Source organism: Gambusia affinis, linkage group LG08 (genome assembly GCF_019740435.1).
Source record: "Gambusia affinis linkage group LG08, SWU_Gaff_1.0, whole genome shotgun sequence".
NCBI lineage: Eukaryota > Metazoa > Chordata > Actinopteri > Cyprinodontiformes > Poeciliidae > Gambusia > Gambusia affinis.
In genome coordinates this window covers 1,208,616-1,234,955 of record NC_057875.1, presented here as the reverse complement: position 1 = coordinate 1,234,955, position 26,340 = coordinate 1,208,616, and the positions used below count along the sequence as shown (strand labels likewise).

Genomic DNA, 26,340 nt, shown 5'->3' with positions numbered 1-26,340 from the left:
ACCGTGGTCCAACACGATCCACAGCGATCCACCGCGATCCACAGCGATCCACCGCGATCCACAGCGATCCACCACGATCCACAGTGATCCACCGCGATCCAACGCGATCCACTGCGATCCACCGCGATCCACAGCGATCCACCATGACCCACAGCAGTCCACCGCGATCCACCGCGACCCACCGTGATCCACAGCGATCCAACACGATCCAACGCGATCCACCGTGGTCCAACGCGATCCAACGCATTCCACAGCGATCCACAGCGGTCCACAGCGCTCTGCCTGAACGCTCATTCACACAAAACTGAACCACAGCACACAGACGCAACAGTTCAGGTTTTATCTTCTGTAGTGTCTGTTGATTTAAATTTCACTCTAAAACATGAGGGAAATTTATGAATTTAACTGTAAAAATAACAATAATTCAGGTTCAATTGGATCCACATTCAGGTAAAAATCCAATCATCAATCGAAGGAAGACCAGCGAGTCGTTTTATGCTCATGTAAAAAAATGTTTCATGTGTGCTTAAAATGAACAATTATTCTAATGAAAGTCTAGATTTTATGTTTAATTAAAACCCAGTGGAGCCCAAAATGGCTTAGAATGTTACTTTTGCTGTTTTGTTTTCGGTTTTTTTAGTGTTTACATCAATAAATGTTGATAGATTTGAATACAAGAATTAAGAATTATTATTATGGACTGCCATGATGCATTAAGTCATGCTAATGAAAAATTATGTAAATATTCTCCAACTGTAATAAATGTCAGATGTTATTTTACTATTTTTCCTCCATTGAGTGCAACACCACGGCTGTAGATGTGCAGAGTTGACCTTTGCTACTTCTGTTACCCTGTTGCTTCACACAGACGTGAGGATGATGATGATGATGATGATGATGATGATGATGATGATGATGATGATGATGATGTGTTTTTAGTAAATAATGCTCAATCATTCCGTGTTTTTAGAGCCATAGGATTGAAACGCAGCTGCTTGTCCTCGCCACCCGTCTGTTTGTGAGCGTTTTGCTTTGGTTTCAGATGAGAAATGAATGATTGGAATCCATTCTGGTCCGACTGGTTCCCTGAAAGAGCGAGATGTCATTCCTTCCTCATTGAGCAGTCAGGTGTCACAACTATTCATGTGAAAATTCAGCAGCATAAACAGACGCCTCTGACATTCATTCAGCTGATTTTCACAACCAGCCTTTCTGAAAGCTTCCTGCTCGGGCGTCGCTGTCGGATTTGCTTCTTCTTTTTATTCGTAAAACGGCTCAGAAGCGACGCACTGCCATGTCCGCTGGCAATTTATCTAAAGAGCAATAAATGTGTAACTAGACTGGCACCAGGAGCAGCTGCTGAACATGGACAGGTCAGAGCTGGCTTCGGTTAAAGGTACATGCTCGCCCTGGTTTTCACCATCATAATGTTCAATTTTCACAGAATAATGATTCAGCATTTAAAGAGTTAACAGAAACCGTTTTAGTTGTTTGCTGTGATGCACTCTGGTCAGGTTTACACTGCAAAAACATAAAGTCTTACAGCAAATTTCTTATTACACTTAAAATAAGACAAAACTAAATTATAAGTAATTTTTAAGAAGATGTAGGAGCTTGTTTTAGATCAATAGTTTCTTAATATTGATTATTAAGTACTAGAGCAAACTTCCAGAAAACTGAGAAAGAGCTGAAACACTGAGTTTCTATGAATCAAGACGAAAATCCGCCTGGTTAGAGTTGCTTTTGACCATAATAAATGGAATATTGACCAACATAGTTGATGTATTTTGATGATTTTCATGTTGACACTCAACAAATTGTAATGTTTGCCACCAGTTTCTCTAAATAGTGACTGTATGTTATTTTTATGAGTTTTAATTTTTGTATTTTTATGAAGTAAAACATTTCCAGTTGCCTTGTTACTGAAATGTGATATAAAAATCTATTTAATTGATAGATAGTTTCACTAGCAGAATGTCTTGATAATGTCTTGTTATAAGTGAAAAAGTATTTCTGAAAAGTTATCTGTAAGTTAGTTTAGTTTTGTTTGAAGTGTAATAAGATAAGATTGTGCTCTAACTGGATCAAATCTACCTGGTCAGACTTTGACTTTTTGCAGTGTACTGTCCTGTTTGCCTGGTATTGATCCATCTATTGGGTCTCCAGTTAAAGGTTTTTTGCTCGTTTCATCAAAATGACACAAAGTCCAATTTTTAACAACCTGTTGGGTCTAAAATCTGCCTGCAGGTGGAACAGCTGTTATCCCATCAGTCAGATCATGTTTGGGTCTTGAGCTCCTGACCTGTTGGTCATTGTGAAAGTTTCCTAAGTCGTGTGTGTTTGTGTGTGTGTGTGTGTGTGGGTGTGCGTGTGTGTGTGTGTGTGTGTGTGTGTGTGTGGGAGGAGTTTAGTGCGTTTCTCTCAGCCTCCCTGCTGGGCTGAGTCACTCAGCCTGGGAATGTTGCATGGAGCCTAAACTTAGCTTCCTTGTGGGAGCGAACGGCAGCGTCCTCTTACTGAAGACTGGCTTTGCATCTTTTTGTCCTGCCGGTCTGAAACCCGCGGTGAGTGGATTTACTGGGATTCTCTCTGTTGAACGTTTCTTTCTCCTCCGTTTGTGTTTGAGCCGGGCTCTGCAGCAGACTACCTGCTCAGTATCTGGAAAGATAACAGAAATCTCACGCAGTTTGCTGCCCATATTTCATTTGACGATTTATGAGACGCTGATACTGTCTCAACCTTTTGGATAGTCTAAATGTAAACAGTTGTTGGCAGCATGTAAATTTCCCAAATTAACGTTATTATTGCGATTAAAGTTGCTGTGACTGAGTAAAAGTCACCTGCTTGTCAAGAAGAAGGAGAATCTGTACCTGAGATTCCTGTGGGGCCACAACGCCTTAGTTTCAGGCTCTGACTCTTCTGGGCTCGGCGCTGGGCTGCTGGCGGGTGGGACCCGCCACACGGCTCACACAGGTGTGTCTTTTGTTTTTCTCACCTGCTTCTTGCTCACGTAGCTTTCAGTGCATATTTTACCAGAAGGAAATGATTGGGCTGCTGGTGGGGAGGAGAGAAGTATCTGAAAAATGTCCTGGCTGAGAGGGAGTCTCAGAAAAACCTGTCCACCTGCATAGTTCAGGGAAACATCAGTTTTCTGTAGGTCTCTTACTGTTTCTGTTTTTTACATTTTCTTTACCCTAAATGGAGACATTTTGAAGTTTTTAACTGGACATTTTTGCCGTGGTAAATGCGAGCCAAATCCAATTTTTTTCCCGGCAGTCTGAACAGCCTGATTCTGATCTTTTCACTCTAAATAAAATCTGATCTGTTCCACTTTCTCATGTGGAAATAAATCGTGTTTGATAGTTTTCAAAATGTCTGCAGTCTGAACGGTCATGTCACATTTTGTCCGACTTTTACGTCGTTGATTTGAGACATTCGTTATAATTCTGCACCAGAAGAAATCCGACATGCTAAATATGAACATAAACAATGGCTGAAAATTATAATTATGAAAGTATGAAAGCAGTTTGTGTCTGTGCAGCACATCCAATCACATAACGGCCTAGTCAAAGTCTAGATATAAGTCTAATTGAAAAGTTGTCACAGGCCTTGAAAACAGATATTCTGGTTGAAATGTTAGACAGCTGGCAGAGATGAACCTTAAAAAGTTTTCCATAGTTTGAATTCATGGAGGCTGGATACAAATGCATGCCGCACTTTTCAGATCTTTATTCTTGAAAACATTTAGGATTTCACTCAACTTCTTCTTAAAGTTGCAACATGACAAAGCATTAAAATCTTTAAGAGTCCGGGATTGGAAAATGTTACATGATTAAATTTATCTTTATCAACTCACTCTGGAGATGATAATTTCAGGTCAGAAAAAGAAAACGAAATGTTTTACTGAACTGAAATCATTTCAAGATGATGCCTGAACCACTGAAGGTTCCTCTGTAACTTCCTCAGATGCAAGAAAACAAAAGAGGATGTGTTCTGTAGCTGCAGATGCATAGATTAAGGTATAAGGAACAAAACCGTTTCAGGCTTTTAAAAATAAAACGATAGCAGCGACACGGACTCTGTGTGCAAAGAGGAACCGATCTGACCATCTTCACGGTCCAGCCAGCGTCGCTTCAGTCCTTTAAAGCCATTAAAGATCAAAATGTTTAGATTTTTATTAACAGAAATGTCATTTTTTCCTAAAGTTGGTTAGAAAACTGTAACTTCTGTAACATCGGTTTGATCATTAACTCTCAGGTTCTGCAGGCTCAGCGGGTTATTTCAGGCTCTAGTTTGGATAATTCTCTATTTTAGGGACATTGTTTAGTTTTTGTTGCAGAAATAGATGTTTGTGCTGGGCTGATGCATTCCTCTTTGCTGGTTTTACTGGCAGTGTGAGAACTGCAGCAGATATTCAGTCGCCTTTGAACCGTCGCTGTGCTGCATTTATAGGCCCGTGTTTGTAAGAGTGGTGGCTGTTGCTATAATAGCTGTGAAAACAAAAGTTTACTTTGAGATCTGCACATTTCATGCATCTGCTGCAACAATTTTAATCGTCAGTGTTTCCTGAGCCGTTTGCTGAAATCGCAGATGTGCTGCAGAGCTTCAGCATCGGCAGACGGCTGCAGGCTCTGAGCGTTCTGGTGCGTCTTCAGAGGAGAGGCGGCGGGATGCAATGATCACATCCTCCAAGCAGCCATGGAAAACTTAAAATAAGCTTTTACAGCCTTTGTTTTATCTGCTCAGTAATAGACTAAAGGAAATTACAGTTTTATTGAAATCAACAAAACACATCAGTAAATCGTTGTAGAAACTAAATTTAATAAAAACAGTTTCTGTAAGATTTGCTTTTTGAGATTAAAGATACTGCAAAAGTAAGATGAATGCAAAAAAATGTATTAATAAATGTGATAGCTAGTATTCGTTTTCAAGAAAATGTCATCCGTGTGTAAAAAAAATTGTCCCTAAAAGATGAAAAAGTGTCTATTTGTGTCAACAAGCTACGTTTCTAAGCAGGATTTAAAGGCGCTCAGGGTTTCATCTGTTTTTCAGTTTTCTGGACGTTTGTTCCAGATTTGTGGAGCATAGAAGCTGAAAGCTGCTTCTCCATGTTTGGTTCTGGTTCAGAACCAGAACCTGAGAGTCTGGAAGGTTGTTGTGACAGCAGCTGGTCTTTAATGTATTGTTGTTCTGAGCGGTTCACTGATCCTTTATAGAAGGCTGAGTTTGTCACTGTCTTTATGTGACTCTGAAGGTTCGGATCTGCACTAGGTTTCAGCCTGCTCTCTAGTTTCTGTCTGCAGCAACTGGACCTGCTGCAGCTGACTCTGATCGTTCCTCTTTAGGTCTACAGATGAAAACTGATGGTTTCTCTGGGATCTGCTGTCTTCCTCCTCTGGTTGTCAGAGAATCAAAGCGTTTCTGCGGCGTGGCTGCCTTTAATTTTCTGAACGCAGCAGTCTGTCGCTCTTCCCAGACGGTTTTAATAAGAAGATGCTGGAATAAGTGTGAGACCAGGAGCAGCAGCAGCTTTCACCAAACTCTCCAGTTAGGAGAAACTATTATTTAAATGTTGATAGATTAAAATAATTGGACATTTTGACTCTTTCACTTCTTTGTCTGGGTTTGCATTGCCTTGGTCTTATCTGCAGCAGCAATCAGAGCAGCTGCAGTTATTTCAGTCCAAACTAAAGCTGACTTCCTGGAGCTCCAGTTTGTCTCAGGATGAACATATTTCCTGCAGTTCTCCAGGATAAAAACGATCAGTTCACAGGAGGAATTTGAGCTCCGTTCCTTTAATAACACACAACTTGTTGACTGTTTTCTTGTGATGGCTTCATGTGGCTGCGAGGGGAAGCCAACCAGCTTATCAAGAGAAATTTGTCGAGGCCATGTTGGTAATTAATCGGTTATTTTAGGAAGGTGGTCGTGCCGAACGCAGCGTGGGATCGTTTCCAGGCAGACAGCTCCTCCAGCTACTGCCTTTAATTTAGGGCAGACTGTATGAAATTAAAACTGTGACTATGTGATTCTGTGGTTGTTTCTCCCTCTTTATGCTTCAGGGCTGGCCAGATAAAGATCATGTTAAGAAAAATAAATATGGTGCTGGAAACACCATTTTGGCTCAAACTAACAATTTTTAGCAAACAAACTTCATCCTGAGAGGCGCTGCACACGTAGAGCGAACTCAAGAAACTCTTAATGTAGTCTGAGTTCAGACGGTGACTGTTTCACTAAATAAAGCACAAAGAATGGAAGGAAATGCTAATCGGTTTCACAAACCTCTGTGTAGTTATGCACAAAACAAAGTTATGGATTTATGATGCAGAAATCATTAGAAGCACTTTAGTTTTGCAGATTTTGTGAATATACAGTAACAGACTGTTGCTTTATTCTATTCAGTTTATTTCTGTAGCACCAGATAGGGTTAAGGTTTAGGTTAGGGTTAAGGTTAGGGTTAGGGTTAGTGGCTGTAGACGGTGGACGGATGAATGTTTTTATTCATTTCCTTCTAAAACGTTTTAAATAGTCAAGTACAAATACAATTCTTACCCCATAAATTGAAAGTGATGGCGGTATTTTTGTAATTTGTTTTTGACATTTTTGAAAGAATCAGTGTGTGTTGGAGCATTTAATTAATAATCAATGACTAAATTTGAAATTACTGCAGTGATTTTACTCCATCCGTTTAGCTGAGTTATGTAGATAAACACACATCTGTCCTGGTTGAATCAAATGTTTGCTTCTTTTACCCATTTTGAAGAGTGGCAAAGAGAAATGAACATATGTGTGGCATCATATTTATGTCCTGTGGAAACAGGAGGTCGTAGCTTAAAGGTTCCTCAGCATTCTGTTCAGATTTAAGACTCAGAATGAAAAGACTCGGTAGGAGGGCAGAAGATTTGGCGCTTGTGATTTTTCTGAGGATAAAAAAATATTAGATCTAAATGTTATTAAATATTCACTGAGATTTGGCGCTGTATCAAGAGATTCATTTATTTTCAGGATTTTTACTCATCAATAAAAGTGCCTTCCTCACATTCTGCATCCAGCCTAAACAAAATGGCCCCTTTAAATAAAAACTAAAGAACAAACTTAATATTATGGAACTATTTAGAGCTTGTGGAAATGTGACTCCTTATTAGGACATTTTCTTTGCCAGATGTAGTGTGTGTGTGTGTGTGTGCGTGTGTGTGTGTGTGTGTGTGTGTGTGTGTGTGTGCGTGTGTGTGTGTGTGTGTGTGTAGAGGTCAGAGTGAGGTTGGTTTAGTCTCCAGTAAACACTGCCCGTCTGTGTCTGTTGCTCCATCTAAACAGTCATGCTGGCCCGTCTGGGACCAGCTGGTCGGGAAAAGTCTCATCAGATGGATTATTGGTGATAATCAGGCCAATATTTGGTCTGTTGGTCTTGATCTTGTTCATGTCTGTGGCTGCAGCGGAGCAGTAAATGTTCCTGTTTCTGTCTTTTCAGGGCTTTGTTTGTCATTTTCAAACTTTCAGTTGTTACATCTGCTTTGTCTGGTAAAAAAGATCCGGTTTGGTCAACATTGCTGCAGCTGAGGAGGCCGTGAGGATCGATGCCTCCCAAGATGACCAGAGTCAGAAAAATGACCCAAAACCCTGCAGAAGAACCTGTCAAACAGCTCCAGGCAGAAATGCATCATCCCCACAGTCAGATGGAAAAATCCAGAATACCTCTGGGAAATCTTAACACAGAAAGTTTAGCTTTAGCTCCTCTACAGATTAAGAGTAGTATTAATAGGCAAAGATGGGAGCTGAATGCTGCCCAGCTATGACATTGCTTTTTAATATTTACAACATTTAAAGAAAAGTTTAACAAGTAATGACAACCAACTCTGTAAGTTTGGTCTGCAGACAAAGAGAACAAGGATTACAAAGTACAGCTGCACTAAACATTATTCACCCAACTCTGTAAATGAGGTTTTTAGGTGAAATTAGGTGAAAACATTCAGGAATGTAAAGATTTGAAACGGTTTCCTCCACAGTGATGCATTCTGGAATAAATCTCATCCGCATGGAGAATGTGAGAAAATTCTCCAAATCATTCATTGCTGTGTATTTCCATGCAGCAGTGAGATCACTTCTGCTAATGCGCTAATAGCAGAGCTAGTTGTTTTAGTTTAAGGCACTTGGATTCTCCTAAATATTTTTTTCCAGATAAATTTTAAAGTGCTAATTTACTTGGCTGTTTTATAGTCTTCCAGTTGAATAAAGTTTGATATCTGTGTTGAAGTTTCAGTTAACTGTAATTCTTCAAGTAGTTGGACGTTTATGCTCTTATTTTGATGTCTGTTCTGTTTCAGTCTCTTTTTTCAAGAAACTTTATTGAGCAAGTGGCAAGTGTTCAACAAACAAATAAAAATACAAAAAAAGAACAATAACAACCAGGGCTGTAGCAAAAACACTACAGCGCTAAACAAAATATTAGCTCTGCTATTAGCACATTAGCAGATTAGCTAAAATGTGCTGCTAACAGTCAAGATTTCTTAACAAATCAGAACGTTAGAGAGGCTTTTAAGTTTTGGGAAGATTTAATAAAAAGATCAATAATGGTTCTGGACCTTTGGACCTGTTCAGGAGATTAAAGTGCCTCAGCAGTTATTCTTCAGCCTCAGCATCATCCGAGCAGCTCATGTTGCTGTGGTCATCTGGAGCACCGCCACTACCCACCTTCACCATGATCAGCGTGTGTTTTGGTGTGACCGTCTATGTGGCGTCTGTGGAAGTCCTGATGGATGTGCATTCTTTGTCCCTCAGCTCTAGGCTGCAGCTCGCCGAGGAAAGCCAGCGGCGGCTCGCCCATCCTGCAGGAGTGTCTGAATCGGGCGATTAGGGGGGCAGCTGACAGGACGAGGGGAGGGGTCAATGGAAGAGTACCTGGAAGCAGGACTCTGCTACAAACTAAACCAAAAGGTACCTGTCGGCATGCCGTCCGTAAATCACGCTGAATGAGTTCGGATTCACAGTCCAGAGTGTGTTTGTGTAATAAGTCCTTCAATCAGTGAACCGTGAGACCGGTGAACCTCTTCTGTTTGACTTCAGTTAATCATTCTACACAGATAGCAATGAAGAACTTCTTTCTTCTCGTTGCTGTAAACCTAATTATAAACCTGTGAACACAGTTTTATAATAGTTTCTGCCTCGTAACTCACTTCTGTAGATCCTCAAATAAATGTTAATATCACAGGAAAGTATCTGAGTAGATAAAAAAAATCAGTTTTCAAATAATTTAATCTTTTAAAGCAAAATCTTTAAACCAACACGACCTTGTTTTTTGGTTAATTTAATTTTGGTCTTTGTGTTCTCAGAAACAATGGTTTGTTTGTGAGCTCTTTAGAAACCGACACACAGATTTTTTATCCTTGTTTTTGGATGCATCCTTTGCAGACATTCTGCAAAAATATGGATCTACTGGCCAAGGGACGGATTAAAGCTACCGTCATCAATTAGTATTATCAGTTTAAACCTGGTTGTAGAGCAAAAACTAATTTACAATAAAAAAATAATGTTTCTTTTACTGGGGCACCAGAACAGATTCCAGCCCAGGGCCCAGACTATGGTAAATCCAGCCCTGGCTGGAGTGATTCTGGTTAAGGTCTTAACACTTAACACAGGTTGGTTTGATAAATTTGTTTTCCATTAATAAAAGAAACCATCATTAGAAAACTGCTGTCATTTTTACTCCAGTTATCATAAAGTAAAATATTTGACAAACATCTTCTGTTGCTGTTTTTAAGTCTCTTAAAAACTCACTTTATTTCAGTAGCTGTTCATACAATGTGTGTTTGTTTGTTGTTTCCTTTTTTACAATTTCTGTAGTGTTTCTAGTTCACCTTATTCTGCTGCTAATATTTTTGTTACAGTTATTTTCTTGGTATTTGGAATAGAAATAAAAAGAGGAAATTCGGGTGTAACAGCAGCAACAGATAAAAGGTCCACAGAAAAACAATATGTAAAAGATTAACAAAATTAATAATAATTAATAATAATAATAATAACGCTATACTGATAGACTGTAACAGAAAGTACTGTGCAGTTTTTAGAAATTGGTACATCAGGCTCATGATCGAAGGGATGGGCAACTGAGTCGGATCACGTTTTAAAGATTGCATATAATTTGCATGTAAGCATAAAAAAAAACACTATCTACAATTCAGATCTGCTCTGACAGTGGAAATGTCATTTAAAATGAGTAAAAACAGCAGCATGGATGTAAACAATTATCTGTAGCATTTGGGGCAAACATATTGTTTTCTAAATGTGCTTTGTAAATAAAATAAAATGAATTGGATTGGATGTTTGTCTCATTAAAATTCATTGGATTTGAAGTATTTAAAAAAAAAGATAAAGAAAAGAATCTGAGGCCTGTCGTCACATAGGGTAGATTTTGCTGCCCTCTTCAGCTTCAGAGTGGAACTGCAGCTTCATATTTCCTCCAGTGGAAATCATGAAGGCATCCATCAGGAATCAGGCATGTTTTTGTTGTTGTTGTTTCTTTAGTGCCACCAAAGCCGGAGCACCTGCTGAGTCCAGTGTCTCCTCTGCAGCCGCCGGGCAGCGTCCAGAAATCCCCGCTGAGATTCATCATGGAGGACGGAGGAGGGAAGCCGACCACCACGCCGCGCGACAGGGTCAAACCGTCCAAGGTGTCGGACCTGATCAGCCGCTTTGAGGAGAACCGGTACTGACTCACTGCTCTTTCTGGGCTTCAACAGAAAGTGCCCTAACATGGGGGGAGGATCCAAAACGCCTCTTAATAAAGATTTAAATACAGATAAAATAACAAATGCAGGTTTATCAGCTTTCCAGTTCGTTCCATGGAATAATTTCACTGGTTTTCCACAAGTTTATGACACTAAAAGGACCAGAAATATAAATCTTGATCTATTTTTCTTATTTGATTTTCCTTTTTTTACATCATTATCCACAAACATCCAACAGAAGAAAATATGTCCATCCTCAAAAAGATTAGAGTATTTCTTTCATTTAAAAACTAAAAATGGAAGAAAATGTTTGATATTTAATAAAACACGCCTGGTAAATGGCTAATACATATTTATAGATATGTTATTAATTAAATTGTAACCACATTTGATCAGGAGTGAAGACTGAACAAAACCAGACAAATTAAAACCCGTTTTAACTGGGTACATCTGTTACTTACTCTCACACATATTCATAAAAACAAAAGTTTAAAAAACAAAACAGCAATAAAACAGGAAAATCTTTTATTTGTCACAGTTTCTTCAGCTCAATCTGCTCAAAATAAACAGAAAAACTTTGAATAAAGCCGGTTTACCTCAAATTTCAGCCTCACTTTACATTTCATTCTGCTAACGGATTAATCTGAGATGTTTCATTGCAGTTTTGTAATTAATGTTTTATAAAATGTTTACAGAATAAAACACAGTTATGAACTATTTACTAGTCATTCATGAGGTATTGTAAAGTGGTTCCAAAGGTCTTCTTAGTTTCCATAAATCAGGGAACATTTGTGGCTCTAAAGGAGTTTATTAAGTTAAAATGAGGATAAAAACGTTTCTGTGAATCCTAAATGCCTCAGATTCCTGATCTAACTGCAGAAATGCTGCTCAGTTCTTCTTGACTAACTCCATTTTTGCCCCTCTGGTGTTTTTGTAATAAAAACCCTCAGTGTTGCTGTCGTAATCCAAGTGACAGAAGAGTTTTTCTTTCCCAACGCCTGAGTTTATTTCAAGAAAAGGAAAAGCAGAAGACGTCAGATGAAAGTCCTGAGCTTGTCTGGATGAGTGTAGCTCAGACGGCAGCAGATTAGCCTGTGTGACAGGTGAAGCGTTAGCGAGGGGATGAGAGGAGATTTGTTCAGGCGAGGGGAAACTCTGGTCATCATTCAGCCGGCGGAGAGCAGGACTCACTGCTGCCGGATTAAACCCAGGAGACAAAGGTAGGAGCTGCTGTAGCTCTGCTAAACGGCCGTTTGGTTCCGACTTCTCACACTTTGGTGCTTCAGTTTTTGCTACGTCCAGCGTTTGGTAAATTACGGTTAAATTCTAGCTGCAGAATGATGTCTTTGAACCTAAAGAAAACTGAATTTCATAAAACCAATCTAGACTTTTTCTTTGCACCGTTAAAAATGTGCAAAGATCGGTAATTTTTGATTAATTTTTGTTTTAAATATCTGAATGCTGCTGATCTGGTGGCGTTTTTTTGTTTTATCCACAGTTTTCACTCCAAGCTGTTTTCAAGTTTTTTATTTTAACCAGTTAGGAGATAAAACCTGAAATTGCTGCTGCAAAAGTTACTCAACAGGTTGTTGCTAGGCAACCAAAGAGTGAGTGTTGTCGTCCGTCGCTGCTGTTAGCTTATGCGTCAGATTTTCAGGTGTACCAGAAACACAAAAAGAAACTACGACTAATTCAGTTTTTTTAATTGCTTTTAAATCTCTGTATTTAATTCATCAAAGTTGATGCTTCAAAGTCTCTGATTTCCAAATAATCAACCATTTAGTACCACTGAGGAACAGGTAAAACGTTGGGATTCTGCAGCAACAGGCTGGGGAGGGGCATTGCTGGGCTACACTTTAATGCAATAAGAAGATTTTACACCACAAAAATATCAAATTATTAATTTATGTGAGACCGTTTCTTTTTGAAGAATAATTTTTTTGTGGTGCAAGTATCCAGCCCACAATTACCAATCCAATATTTTACCATTAATTATCTTTGCATTCACCTGTTTAGTTGTTTAGTATAAACGGCAAAACCTCATGTTGGTCCCACTAAAGTGAGTCTGCGTGCCTTCACTGGTACATGCTCCACAGTTTGAGCACCCTGCATTTCATTCTCCTGTAACTGTCTTGTAGTCAGTAGTTAGTTTTCAGAATGAGTCACTCTTATTGTTTATTTACTGCAGGTTATGAGAACATCAGCAGACCTTCTCTGCTCCTGAAGTTAGTCACCTCAGTTTCCTCTGCTGCTAGCGGGGATTACCTGCAGCGCTGCAGAACAAAGGAAGGAAACACCCACAGCTTCTCAGAGCAGAATTAGCCACTAATGTCCTAATCTGATTCACATGCTCCTGGCCGGCCGGCCTGCTTTTAGCACAAGTGAAACTTCATTCTCGTTTTGTTTGTTTCGTGCCATCACACACAGTTTGAAACACAGAGCAGAAGAGTTCATGTTTTAACGCCACACGTTTCCCACAGCAGATACTTCTGGTTTATTTTTGTGTCTCTGGTTTCATCCTGTCAGACTGTAGTAGATCTCAGGTGGCATGCAGCACACAACTGATTCATGCAGACTGCTCACCGGCTGCCTCTCCTTCCTCTATTTATACATACTTCCTGTTTTTATGAGCAGTAACGCTCATTGCAACACAGAAACTGTTGTATCGGTAAAGGTTATGTAGCACGTAAAGGAGTTTAAAGCGACTTCAGTTGTTAAAAAGGAGCTGAGATTAGCTGAAGAGATTTTTAGCAGCTGTTTGCAGGTGATTCATTCAGGCGGGGAAGCAGCTGCAGGATGTGGAGCAACTGGACTCCAACTTTTTTAAAACCCTTTTTCTACATTTATTTCTGAGCTCAGAGGAAAGTAGGTTTCCTGTGTAGAAGTAGGACAGCTTGTACCTCCTGGGAACACCTCACTATTACTGTACCTCTGTTACACTTCCTATGCCACTGCAAGAAGTTAGTGCACCTCCTCTGGATTTATTTTTAACTCTTGACGCCCACGTGCGAACTCATGCAGCTCGCCGCCGAGCCCCACACTGGCTGTGAAAATGTCAGCTGCCAACAGCCGTCTGCAGGCTCCTTTGACTGTATTATTTAAATGAAAGTCCTTCTATAACTTCTTCTGCACTCTGACACACTTCCTCCTTCGCCTTTGCTCTCTTCCTCCAGCAGCGCAGACAACAAGAGAGACGGCTCGGCGCTCAAACAGACCAGCAAGGTGTCCAGCTGCAGCTCGGCTCTCCGTGTCTGCCAGCGGGCCGACATCAGCAAGATTCAGGAGAAGTTCTCGTCCGCGGCGGCCGCGACGCAGGATGCCAAGAGGCCAGCGGCTAACGGGGTGCTAGCACAGATGGAGCAGGACAAGGAGACGGAGGAGGAGACGCACCACAGCGTGAGGACAGAGACTGCTGAGCTCGTAAACGGAGATTTGGAAAGAGCAGATGACGTGGACGATCATTCAGCTTCACAGCACTCGGACAGGACCGGCGCTGAGAATGAGGACAGGGAGAAAACAGCCGAGATTCTGCAGAAGAGTGAAGAGGGACACTCTGAGCAAAAGGTAGGTTTTGTTTTTACAAACTAAGCACAGGTAATCAGTCATTCTGATTGAGGGGGAAGCAGCCTGTTTGGGTGAAGGGCTGCTCTGTCGAACATTTCAGCTGCTGAGTTTGTGCCCTGGCAACCAAACCCCCAGGAACCTGCAGTTGTCTGAGGAGATTAAAAATGTCTGCTGCTCTGCCTCCTTAGGAATAAACACATCTGAGAAATCTCAGCAGAACGAGTTATAACAGAACATTTAAATGACTTTCCTGTGTTTTATTCAGCATTTGCAGAAATATGAGGCGTCTCTTTCTCTGCTGCCTAAACAAAACTTTACAGACTTTAACTGGTTAAGCAGGTCAGATGATGTTGGCTTGATGATGTTCTAGGAAGGTTTTCTATGAGGAAACCTTTTCTAGAGTGAAGGTTTCCTCATAGTGACCAGTCTGCCAGAAGTGCATTCATGAGGTCAGACACTGATGTGGGATGATGAGGCTCACAGTCTCAGCTTTACTTCATCCCACAGGTTTCTACTCAAATAAAAATAAATTATAACAATAATTATTATTAAATAAGGTTTGTAATAATAAAAAATAAAGAAAATGAAAGAAATAGGATGTTGTTCAGTTAAAACATCTTGAATAGTAAATTAAAGTAGAAATTCTTTTTCATTAAAAAGGTTTTAACTTAAGTTTGTTTCTTAAAAATAAGATAAAAAAGATTTAATATTTAAAATAGCATTCTTGACCAAAATGTTAACAAATATTAATAAATAAAATACTTTTTTTTTCATTAAGGAATTCTAGAAACAAGTTTTAAAAATTTATTAAATATAAAAATAGGGGAAAAACAGAATATTTTTAATAAATTGTTCTTATATTAAAATTAAAATAAATAAAAATAATAAATAGCTTTTTCTTTTAAAAAGGTTTGCAGACACAAGTTTAAAGTAATTATATAATAAAGAAAATAGTTTTTCATTAGAAAATGTTCTTGAACAAGCTTTTTTAAAAGTAATGATAAAGAAAATAGATTTTCTTTATTAAAAAAAGCCTCCCTTCTTAAGCTGCGACCCCTGCGACTCCTGCGACCCGACCCCGGATAAGCAGAAGAACATGATGGATGGATGGATGGATGGATATTAAAAAATGAAAAGTGTTTAATTAACTTTTCAAACTCACTAGTCTGCGTCTTGAAGGGTTTGGCTTTGTGCTCTGCTGCTCAGTAACGTTGGAGCAGGAACTGAACTGTTGGCAGGCAGCTGTAATAAAACTGAAACTTTCACTGGAACTAACAGTCTGAGACCAAGCTCTGAAGAACAGATCCTCCTTCCACCAAACTTTACACATGGCAGACAGGTTAGTGCTTTCTGCATCTGAATCCATTCTGTTAAGAAACCTGCACTCTGTCCTGGAGCTAATCCTGAAGTTTGCAGCTCTTGTGGTTTTAGGAGAGCCAGTCGTTTCCTCTCTTATAAAACCACAAACAGCCGACTGCAGGTGTTGGACAGGTGTTCCTAATCCTGAGCTCCTCAGAGCGACTCGTTGTTTCTGGCTTCGCCTGTGACCTACGACCTTTACTCTGGATGTTTTCATGGTCTTCATGTCAAACGTCTGACAACTCAGACAGTTTTTGTGCTGCTGCCTGTTTTGAGCTGAGCGATCCGTCTGCGTGTTTGGAGGCTGGATTTACACACCTGTAGCTACGAAACACCTGAGTTCAGTGATTGGGATCATTTTGAAATAAGTTGTATATAATTACTGTCTTGACTCTCAGTGTAAAGTGTTAAATATTATTCCAGCTGCAGCTTCTTTGTTTTTCAGTGATTCTGCTGTTATTTCAGGTTTTAAACCTAAATTAGTTTCTGCTTTGAACAGTGCAGCTTTCTGTTAGCTAACTCTTTTGTTACAGTCAATTCCTTTTTTACCATGTAAAACATATTTTAGTATAAAACTCGATGCTGAACTCTGTTTCCTTTCTACTATTGTTGGAGCTTCTTCATGCAGAAGACCATCGTCACTCGAAGCCAACATTCGTTTTACCGTCCTGTAGTTTGAGAGTCTCAGATTTTAAAATCCCGCCATGTTAGCCTGTTAGCCTGTTAGCCTGACGTTAGCAGTGAGGTCATCAGCTGCTGTAGCTCAGGTGCTTCACATGTTGTAACTTCAGAGGTTCTGACCTTTGACCTCAGTGAGACGTTTTTCTTCCACTCAGCTGCAGCTCTCTGGAAATGTTCTCGTTCTCTGTAAACCTGAGATGGTTGTGGGTTAAAATCCCAGCAAACCGGCTGTTTATAAACAACAACCATCATAAATTTCTTATTGAAAATAAGATTTTGATTTATAAAACCTTTCTTTTATTGTTTTACTGCTGTTCTCCACTTTTTTCCATAAAACTGTATCAATTAATAGAAATTCATTTGAAAATAGGATTAAATTCAGTTATTTTGTGCATTTTAATAAAAAAAATCAAACTTCTTTATGTGCCTGGTGTCCTAAAGAAGCATATCATGAATAGTAAATTTGTGTTTGTGAGGCTGTGATTGCAGTTACCTAAAAAGTAATAAGAAATAATTATTTTTGTGACTTTTATTCCACACCCTTACATCCTACATTCACTTTAATCCAGTTTCTCCTCCCTTGATGCCCATTTTGAACTTAAACACGTTGATTTTATACAAAATGGGGAGAAGTTCAGATTTTTACAGAAGAAAAATCTGAATTTTCACTATTTGAACTGCAAATCTGAGCCAGTCGTGGGAAATTTGTCTGTGTGATTGACTTGCAAGTAAAAGGAAGAATTTTCCAGTGAATTTAAAGTAAATTTGATGTGGAAACCTTCCTGAAACCAGTAACCTCACTGGGTTTCACAGCAGAACAGAGTCCATGCTGCACCTGCCTGGATGTGTGTGGAAGTGATACCAGATAAGCATTTGAGCAGCTACAGTAAACAACAGGCTTAAGTCGTTTAGCCCCGTTAGCACCAAGCCCAGAGGTCAATCAATGTTCACTGGGTTAGCGCTTGGCTCTCCAGTTAATTACAGGCAGGCGCTGAACTTTAGCGTTTCCATTCAGACACCATTTAAAAAGATACAGAAACATTTAATTAGACCAAACTTCACAATAATGAAAGATTTACTTAACATACAGTCTCTTTAAACAACAAAGTGAAGCCCAGATGATGATGTCATGGCTTTGGAGACATCTGATAGGCTAACTGCCACCTGTGACCTCAGATGGTTAAAACTTTGAAGATGCTGCTGAAGCTGGTCATGCAGCTGGTCGTTTATCCACAGAGAAACGATTTGGACTGGAAGGAAGAATCCATCAGGATTTCATTTATCAACAGAAACAAAGACGTGTTTGTCTGGAGACGCCTCTGGACATCATGGCCGTCGCTCCACCAGGAGGAAATGCTGCTACCGTCCCAACTGTGACGTATGAGCAGAATTATCGATCACTAAAAGAATCAAAAAATGTTTCATTTACTGAACAACTAGCAACATCATTTCTTGCTGTGTTTAATGAAGTGCTATGATTATTTATTTGCAAAGCTGGATAAACACTCTGATGCCATGAGACGGTTGATCGTATTCTTCATGTGTTTCATGTGAAAACTCTTAACCTGTCCCAGTTGTTGCTGCTTCACGGCAGGAAAGCTGCAGTTTTGTCTTGTTTGCACGATAAAACCAGCAGCTGTTATGTTTATTAAAATGTGTTTGAGCTGACCGGAGAACCAGTGGTTATGAGGAAGCATGTTCTCTCCTTGTTCTCAGGTTTCTGACCAGCATTTAAAAGGAAGATGGTTCCTTTTGTGGCTCTGCATCTTATGAAATCTCCACGTCCCAGAATGCAACACCGTCGCTTTTTCAGGCCCTTCTTGTTGTCTGTGACAGCAGCTGACTTCTCACTCATTGTTAACTGGTGTTTTTGTTTTTTCTGGTGTCATTTCCCTTATTCCCTGTTTTCATTTCCTGTTCTGAAAGAACCAGAACTCATTGGGCTGCTGATCAGTGCAGCTAGCTCAGCTGGAGACTCCGGCGGTCCTTTCAGTTCTGCAGGCTCACAGCAGCGCCTTCAGAAACAGATTCTACTTCCTGGTTCCTGCAGGGATGTGATGTTTAAACTGTCCTTACTAATAGAAATGTTTTCTTTCTTCTCAGGAGACGAACGAGCAGAAGCTGTTTAAGATCGCCAGTGAGCTGCTGCACACGGAGAAGGCGTACGTGGCCCGACTCAACCTGCTGGACCAGGTGAGGAACTCGCCCAAATCTCCGTCTCACTTCTGTTTTCAGTCGACAGAGAAAAACGTTGTTGATCCCTAACCGCGTTCATGGCTGTCCAGGTGTTCTGCACCAAGATGATGGAGGAGGCGAATAAAGGCACTTTCCCTCTGGATGTGGTGAAGAACATCTTCTCCAACATCACCTCCATCCACGCCTTCCACAGCCAGTTTCTGCTTCCTGATCTGGAGAAACGCATGGGGGAATGGTGGGTTCCAGCTAAACGTGTAAAAACATGAAACTGAACACACCTGGACACGCAAGAGTTTTAAAATATTAGCTCAGTTAATCACTCTTTTTTCTTTCTTCTTTTTCTTTGGTTTTTATATCTTGGAACCTTTGTATTTGTGTGTTTCTGGTACGCCTATTAACCTGACGCACAAGTTGCATCCTCCAACAGCAGCGATGGAAACAGCTTCTCTGGGCTCAAAGGAGGTTAATTTCTGTTTCAAACGATCCGATTGGACGCTGGAACAATTGCTTGTTGTATTCAAGTTGTGCTAAAAGGAGTTAGCCTGTTGGGGAAGCTATTTAAGCCAAAAATAGCATCTCAATGCTAAACAAGTAGCAGCTAATGCTAATGTTAGCGTCCACATTTGTAAAGAAACTCCATGAAACTCAGTTAAGAAGAAAAACACTTTGCTCCAGTCTGATGGTTGAAAGACAGATTATAAATTATATCTTTACTGGTGAGTTTATATGTCTATTTATTTGATAGTTTAGCAGCAAAAATGTGTTTTTAATTGAACATGTTGCTTATTTTGCCAATTAAAATGTGATTAATTAATTACAGACCCTGAAAGAAACTCAATTAAAAAATGTAATTTAGTTTTTATCACAAATGTCTTTCACTCCACACATCGGATACTCTTGTTTACAAAATGTGCTGGAGATATTAGTTTTTATAACGCCCGGACTTATTTAAATCTGTGAAGCACTTAAATGTCTCCACCTGGTGGTCGGGGGTGTGAATTGTAATCTGTCAAATTGACAGGCGGCCTTCAGATTTTTCTGTTAAAAAACAAACCAACATATATTTGATTTACTCTGAGTGTGATCTGATCTGGAGTGAAATTCAACTTCACTAAGTAAAAGTGTAAAAACATAATTTTTGCATAATTTTGGCAATTCTAAAATTCAGGTTAATTTAGGGGGTGAAATGCTTTGGTTTTTGTTTCTGTTGTGTTTTCCTGAATGATGTCAGATAATCTGATCCTTCCTGCTGCGCTGCAGGGCGTCCACACCGCGGATCGGCGACATCCTGCAGAAACTCACCCCCTTCCTCAAAATGTACGCCGAGTACGTGAAGAACTTTGACAAGGCCATGGAGTTGCTGAAGCAGTGGACCGACCGCTCGCCGCCGTTCAAGGCCATCATTCAGGAGATTCAGGTAAACCTGCGCCGCGCCGCTCCGCTCTGGGCGGAAACGTTTCTGTCTGACGTTGAGAAGCTTCCTGTTGGTTTGTGGACAGAGTCAGGAGATCTGCGGCAGCCTGACGCTGCAGCATCACATGTTGGAGCCGGTGCAGAGAGTTCCCCGATACGAGATGCTGCTGAAGGATTACCTGAAGAAGCTTCCTCAGAACGACCCGGACCGCGGCGACGCAGAAAGTACGTTAAAATTCACACTTATCAGCTGGAATCTTCTCACGTGAACAAACATTCAAACTCGTCCTGATCAGCAGAACTTCCGACTTTCTGGTCGTGTTTCTACGTTTCTCTGTTGGATTCTTTATTCACTTTCAGAGGATTTTATTTAACAAGGGTTGCATTTTATCTGCACTCAAATTGGTATCAGCAGGATGAGTAATTTTCTTTAAGGAAGCCCATTTCTGCCATGAATAAAAGGCTTACTGGAGTTATAATTTCAAAAGTAAAAGAAAAAATCATAATACTATGTTTTGAAGTCATTTAAAGTCTTATTAAAGTCAATATTGAAACAATTTCAAGAATAAGGCTTTTTCTAAATTTTGTGTTCAAACTCAGAATTTTGACTTTTTTCTCAAATTTTTGACTTTTTTTCTCAGAATTTAGATTTTTTTTTCCAAAACTTTAATCAAAAGTCAGAAGTCTTTTTGTTTTTTTGTGGTTCGTCTCCCGAAGGTGATCTGGTGTCGCAGCTGATTGGTTCTTTGAGAAGCGCCAACACTGGGCCAATATTAATAACAGATGTTTCTTCCACCTTGTTGTCGTTTATAAATGTGTTTCTGAAGAAGGAGGAAATATTGAAATGCTTATTTTGTTTTCCAGAATCATTAGAAATCATCGCCACAGCAGCCACCCACTCCAACAGCGCCATTAGGAAATCTGTAAGTAGTGGAGCAGATTTCCTGTCTCTGCAGCTTGAAAATCTGTCCAGTTTGGAGCAAAAGGAAACTTCCTTCAACTGTTCAGGAAAACCTGAAGAAGCTGATGGAGATTTACGAGATGCTGGGTGAAGAGGAGGACATCGTTCATCCATCCAACGAATTCATCAAGGAGGGCCACATCATGAAGCTGGCAGCCAGAAACACCTCCACCATGGACAGATACCTGTTCCTGGTGAGGAAACACACACACACACACACACACACACACACACACACACACGAAGGGTACAGCAGGAAAATATTCTCCTTTTAGAGTAAATAAGTGAATCATTTTGTGATAACCACGCCTTTCTGTGAAGATGTGTGGAAATTTTCCTGTTATTGATATGAAACAGTTATTAGCAAAACAATAATTCAGTCTGAGTGGAAACTGGATCTGTTTGTTCCTCCAGTTCAACAACATGCTGTTGTACTGCGTGCCTAAATTCAGCCTGGGCGGACCCAAATACACGGTGCGGACCCGGATCGGGATCGACGGCATGAAGGTTCTGGAAACCAGCAACGAGGATCATCCTCACACCTTCCAGGTGTCGGGCAAAGAACGGACGCTGGAGCTCCAGGCCAGGTGAGCGAAACGTTTCATCTTCTCACAGCAGGTGTAATTAATTCATTCAATTCAAATATTAATTTATATAATAAATATAAAGTCTGGAAACGTATCACTGTACAGATGAATCCACTCTTTATTTCTAGTAAGGAATATGGATTTAATGAAATGTATGTTTAAAGGCTGTTACTTTTACACATCTTTGTAATTACCTTTCGGCTAAAACACCTCATGTATTTACATAATAATAATGATAATTAATGCAAATTGTGAAAATGTACAAAGGGGTCTTGTTGTTTTTGTTTAAAACCAAAAGCAACATTTATTGTCATGTATATTCCATAAATCAGAGTTTTTCATATTAAAATGAATAAAGTTGGTTTGATTCTGTCCTGTTTTCTTCCCCTCAGCTCAGAGCAAGACAAGGCAGGATGGATCAAGGTACAGACACGCCTCTCTTTATTTCTTCATAACTTTTTAAAAACCTGCGTTTGATTTGTTGTCTCGTCCCTCAGGCTTTCCGGGAGACCATAGATATCTTCCAGCAGAAGAACGAGTCGTTCAAGCACGCTCTGAAGGACGTGGAGGAAGTTTCGGTTAGCGCAGCATTGAAAGCGTTCTCAGAGGAACTGACGCCACGTTGCTGTTTTTTTATTTTTGGCTTGTCATGCTGACTGCTTTGTTTTGCAGAAAGCTGAGCTGGGGAAGCGGGCTCCTCGCTGGATTCGTGACAATGAAGTGACCATGTGCATGAAGTGCAGGGAGCCTTTCAACGCCATCACCCGGCGGCGGCATCACTGCAGAGCCTGCGGATACGTAAGCTCCACTGTTAAAGGAGAAACGTTCAGTTGAAGAACATTTAAGGTTTCCTGACTATCTGGTGTCAGATGGACTGGTGATAAACGTCACTGTTTCACTTCCAGTCAGCGCTGAGGTTATTTTTAACACGAGCTCTTCCTTCTGATCCTCAAGATTAAAAGAGATGAAAAAGTTTTCATTTTAGATGTGGCTCAAAGTTAAAGGAGGCGTTTAGATTCAAGGCCGTTAAAAACCACAAATTCAGTTCTTCAGAACTAGAAACAAAAAAAGGAGTTTTAAGGCAGAAACCTGGTCCGGTTTGACCGGGTTCTGGACAGTTTCTGCTTTCTGCAGCGATGCAGCAGCTCCATTGCTCTCAGATAACAGAAATTATAAGTCGAGCATAAAATAAAAACATCTTCGCTTCCCTCCTCCTGCTATTTTCTCTTCTTCATTCCATTTCAAATAATCAGAATTTTTACAAGAAATATTCTGCAAAACAAAAGTTTTCGGTTTATCCAGTCTGTCTTTGGGTTTACCTTCAAATTCTGAATCCAAATGCTAATTAAATGGATACATCATGTCATCAGTAAACAGTTTGGGACTATAAACTGTAATGTTTAGAGCAGTTTTGAGATGTGATCTGTTCTTCCAGGTGGTTTGCTGGAAATGCTCAGACAACAAGGCACACCTTGAATACGACAACTACAAGGTGAACAAAGTCTGCAAAGACTGCTACTCCATCCTGACAGGAGAAAGGGAAGTGGTCACCGAGGGTCGAAGGAAGGGCATCCTGGAGGTAAGGATGGATGGATCCGATTGGTTCTGATGTTCGGTGAGATTACTCTCAGCTGTTTGGCCTCCTGTGTGCAGATCGAGGCGGCTCAGTTCACAGAAAGCAGCATCATGTCCGGCTTCCTGCAGCACTCTGAGAAAGGAGGCAAGCTGTGGCAGCGGGTCTGGTGTGTGATCCCAGAGAAAGAGTGTCTGGTGCTCTACCTGTACGGAGCTCCACAGGTGACAAAAACACAGCAACACAGAATTCCCTTAACCATAGAATCAACAATAAAGGTTGATTTCAGCAACAAGGCCGTTCAAGATAATATTATAACTAAAGCATTTTATTAAATTATTTTGGGTAAATTTAACTTTGGAGACAAAGACACTCGGTTCTCACTGATTCATTGGCTCGATCAGATGAAGTCAATTATTAGTAAAGCATAAGCAGTTGTGCATAAAAGAGTATTTTTTCTCCATGGATGACCTCATGTTTGTGGCGTTCCTGCAGGATGTGAAGGCACTGTGCACCATCCCGCTGCTGGGCTACACGGTGGAGGACGCCGACACGCCGGCCAGCTTCCGCCTGTCCCAGTCCAAGTCTGTCCAAACCTTTGCTGCTGAGAGCGAGGAGCTGAAGCAGCGCTGGCTGAAGGTCATCCGAGTGGCGGTGACCGGAGAGATGCCGGCGCGGCCCGAAACCAACGGCGGCGAGAGCAGCGGCGAGCAGGAAGCTAATCCTGACGACACCTAGGAGGGTCGCCCGCTCACTCGGCCTGCTGCAGGACTTTCCTCCGCGTCCAGCCTGCTGCCAGACTGTCCTGGACCCAAAGATGTTCTCTGTCCGGTCCTCCAGAACGCAGTGGGGCGACGGGATGCCGTCTCCAGGGTTTTCTCCTGCTATCTGTGCTGGATTACTGACGTTTCTGGTACAATCAACACTAGAGCAGGGGGGCTTCGAGACGCACGTCCTGCCCTCAGACGAGCACTAGACAGAAAAACTCAAACTCAGTCTTTCAGGAGGCGTCCAGGATGAGACTCAAACTACGTCTGCTGGTGCCGTAAATCTCTTTCTTGTACAGAACGCTTTTTTATATAAAAAAAAAATAACTTTTTTCATTTATGTACAAAATTCAGTCTCAAGCTTTTCTGTTATGAAAAGGAGGAACTTCTAAACATCATCGAAAATATTCACAGTATTCCCTCTGATTGGAGCGCTGAAGGAGAACTTCTTTAAAACGAAGAACATGAAGCTGGATTCTCTCCTCTCTTCACTCAATCTGCTAAAACAAGAGACAAACAAAAATTATGTGATGGGATTAAAAAATATATTTATTACATATTATTTGGAGCATGGTAAGCCTGTGCTTTAAATAATTAAACCTTCATTAGCAAAATAAATGGGATTTTTTTTGTTGTTAAAATCTTGTCTCATTTTCCCATTAAGCATGTAATCACATTGTATTTGTTTAAAAATTCAAGTGAAAAAATGTTAAGAAAAACATTTCTGCTGTAATCAAAAGCTTCTTTACTGTAAAATATCCCAATTTTTATATCACTACTTAAGTTTAATGAGGTGTATCTAAAGATAAGAAAGTTTAACATCAACAGGTTGACACTAGACAGGCTCTCCAACGTCTTTCAGCCAAGATTCTCAATTCAAAAATAATCTTAAATTATGGAATAAATAGACATAAGCTAACATGTATGTGTAGCTCAACATGTTTGAGCTTTACATACATGTTAATCTATCTGAGCTATGCAGATTCACAATCTGATGGCTGAACAGACCCTTAATCCGTTCAGCCATCAGATTGGGTTTCTTGGGTTTTCTTTGTATCTGTGCTGCTGCTACGTGTTTAGCATTGAGGTGCTATTTTAGGCTAGCATAGCTTTGCTGACAGGCTAACTGCTTTTAGTACAACTTGAAGACAACAATAGTATTTTCCAGCGTCCAATCAGATCAGTTTAGAAGTTGAAATTAACCGAGAGCAGCGGCTTTGTTCTCCAGCGCTGTTGTTTTGCGGACGTTGCTTGTGCGTCAGATTTACGGGCGTACCAGAAACATATTCCGCTCGGAACATTTGTAAAAACTTTAGTGAAAAATGTTAAAGCAAAAATCTATGTACTCAAATAACTGAAATTAACGCGTTGAAGTCCCTGCTGCATATTAAACATGTTTGAATACAAAAGTGAGAGCATAATGATGCCACTGCCGTAAACAAACAGCATAAAATGCATAACTTTTCAACATTTTTTGCTCACTTATTGGATTGGATTCATGTTAATGTTTATTTAAAGACTTATTAACATTGAAACTAATACCGTAAAATATCAACTCTAAGGACCCCGACATCGAAAACCTCTGCAGATCACGTCATTTTACCTGTTTGTCTCTCCGATTCAGATTTAGCTGCTCGAGCATTAACTTTCAAGTTTGACCGGATATGACGCAACGTCTGCGGAAATTAATATCTCCACGTTACTAATGGCAGGAATTGACAGAAAGTCCTTTAGAGAAATCATCATAACTATTGAACGTATTTGATTTAAATTTATGTTGCCGTTTGTATCAAAATATCAATTTAGTATTTTAACCAAGGCTAGAGGGAGAGAAATGGTTTTGTCTTAACGTTTCGGTGTGATGATGAAGCAGCACAATCAGACACAACCAGCCGATGAAACAAGTGTAAATGTTTTTACTGCTGTAATTATTTTTTATTTAAAGTAATTTATAGACTATGATGGACTGTTGAATGCAGCACAAACTTGTTCCTTCAGTCAGCTGAGGAATGCAACCCACCGGTCAAATGGCCGCCAACATTGACTTTGAGGGGAAATGTGCCAATTTTTTATTTTTGCTCATCCCTGAATCGTTCCCCTCCGCACTATTCAAATAAAGCAAAAACAATAGAGCACAAACCCTGTGATGAATCTGAATGTAAATCTATACTTCTGTCTTCATCGCCTTCCCAAACGTTTGAGAATCTACGCACTTTACACCCTGAAAGAAAACTAAAGTGTACCTGCAAAGAAAATAAAAGACATCCAGTGGTCTGTGCTGATCTTGTATTGTTTAAAACCATTTCTGGCTTGTTTAGTTTGTCAGCTTGCTTCACACGGTTTTAGTTCCCCGTTTTGCTTCTGCTGTCGGGTTTTCGGTGCCTCAACCCAGACGAGTCCCAGAGTGAAGCTGCCCCCCCTCCCCATGTGGTGGGGATGGGGAATGGTTGACCTTTTGACCTTTTTCAAAGTCAAAGCAGCACCAACAAAGGTTTTGCTGCACAAACGTCGAGTT

The 26,340-nt window shown here is 40.3% G+C and overlaps 1 protein-coding gene across 10 annotated transcripts in view; it reads left to right on the top strand.

Annotated features, from left to right (window-relative positions):
• The window catches only part of fgd4a (FYVE, RhoGEF and PH domain containing 4a), a 58,094-nt gene extending 31,991 nt beyond the window's left edge, over window positions 1-26,103 (top strand). For 5 of the 10 annotated variants that reach the window (XM_044123910.1, XM_044123915.1, XM_044123912.1 and 2 more), the window contains exons 3-18: window positions 8,779-8,934; window positions 10,522-10,702; window positions 13,898-14,288; window positions 18,432-18,521; window positions 18,614-18,759; window positions 19,785-19,941; window positions 20,024-20,162; window positions 20,802-20,860; window positions 20,946-21,092; window positions 21,313-21,485; window positions 21,878-21,908; window positions 21,983-22,063; window positions 22,158-22,283; window positions 22,921-23,064; window positions 23,139-23,282; window positions 23,554-26,103. In XM_044123910.1, the coding sequence (XP_043979845.1) occupies window positions 8,779-8,934; window positions 10,522-10,702; window positions 13,898-14,288; window positions 18,432-18,521; window positions 18,614-18,759; window positions 19,785-19,941; window positions 20,024-20,162; window positions 20,802-20,860; window positions 20,946-21,092; window positions 21,313-21,485; window positions 21,878-21,908; window positions 21,983-22,063; window positions 22,158-22,283; window positions 22,921-23,064; window positions 23,139-23,282; window positions 23,554-23,796 (2,408 nt within the window). In that variant the 3' untranslated portion in view covers window positions 23,797-26,103. Of the gene's footprint in view, window positions 1-1,244; window positions 1,397-2,424; window positions 2,565-8,778; window positions 8,935-10,521; window positions 10,703-13,897; window positions 14,289-18,431; window positions 18,522-18,613; window positions 18,760-19,784; window positions 19,942-20,023; window positions 20,163-20,801; window positions 20,861-20,945; window positions 21,093-21,312; window positions 21,486-21,877; window positions 21,909-21,982; window positions 22,064-22,157; window positions 22,284-22,920; window positions 23,065-23,138; window positions 23,283-23,553 lie in introns of those variants that run through there. The other 5 variants (XM_044123916.1, XM_044123920.1, XM_044123911.1 and 2 more) reach the window with 5 other exon arrangements.
• The last annotated feature ends 237 nt before the right edge of the window (window positions 26,104-26,340 follow it).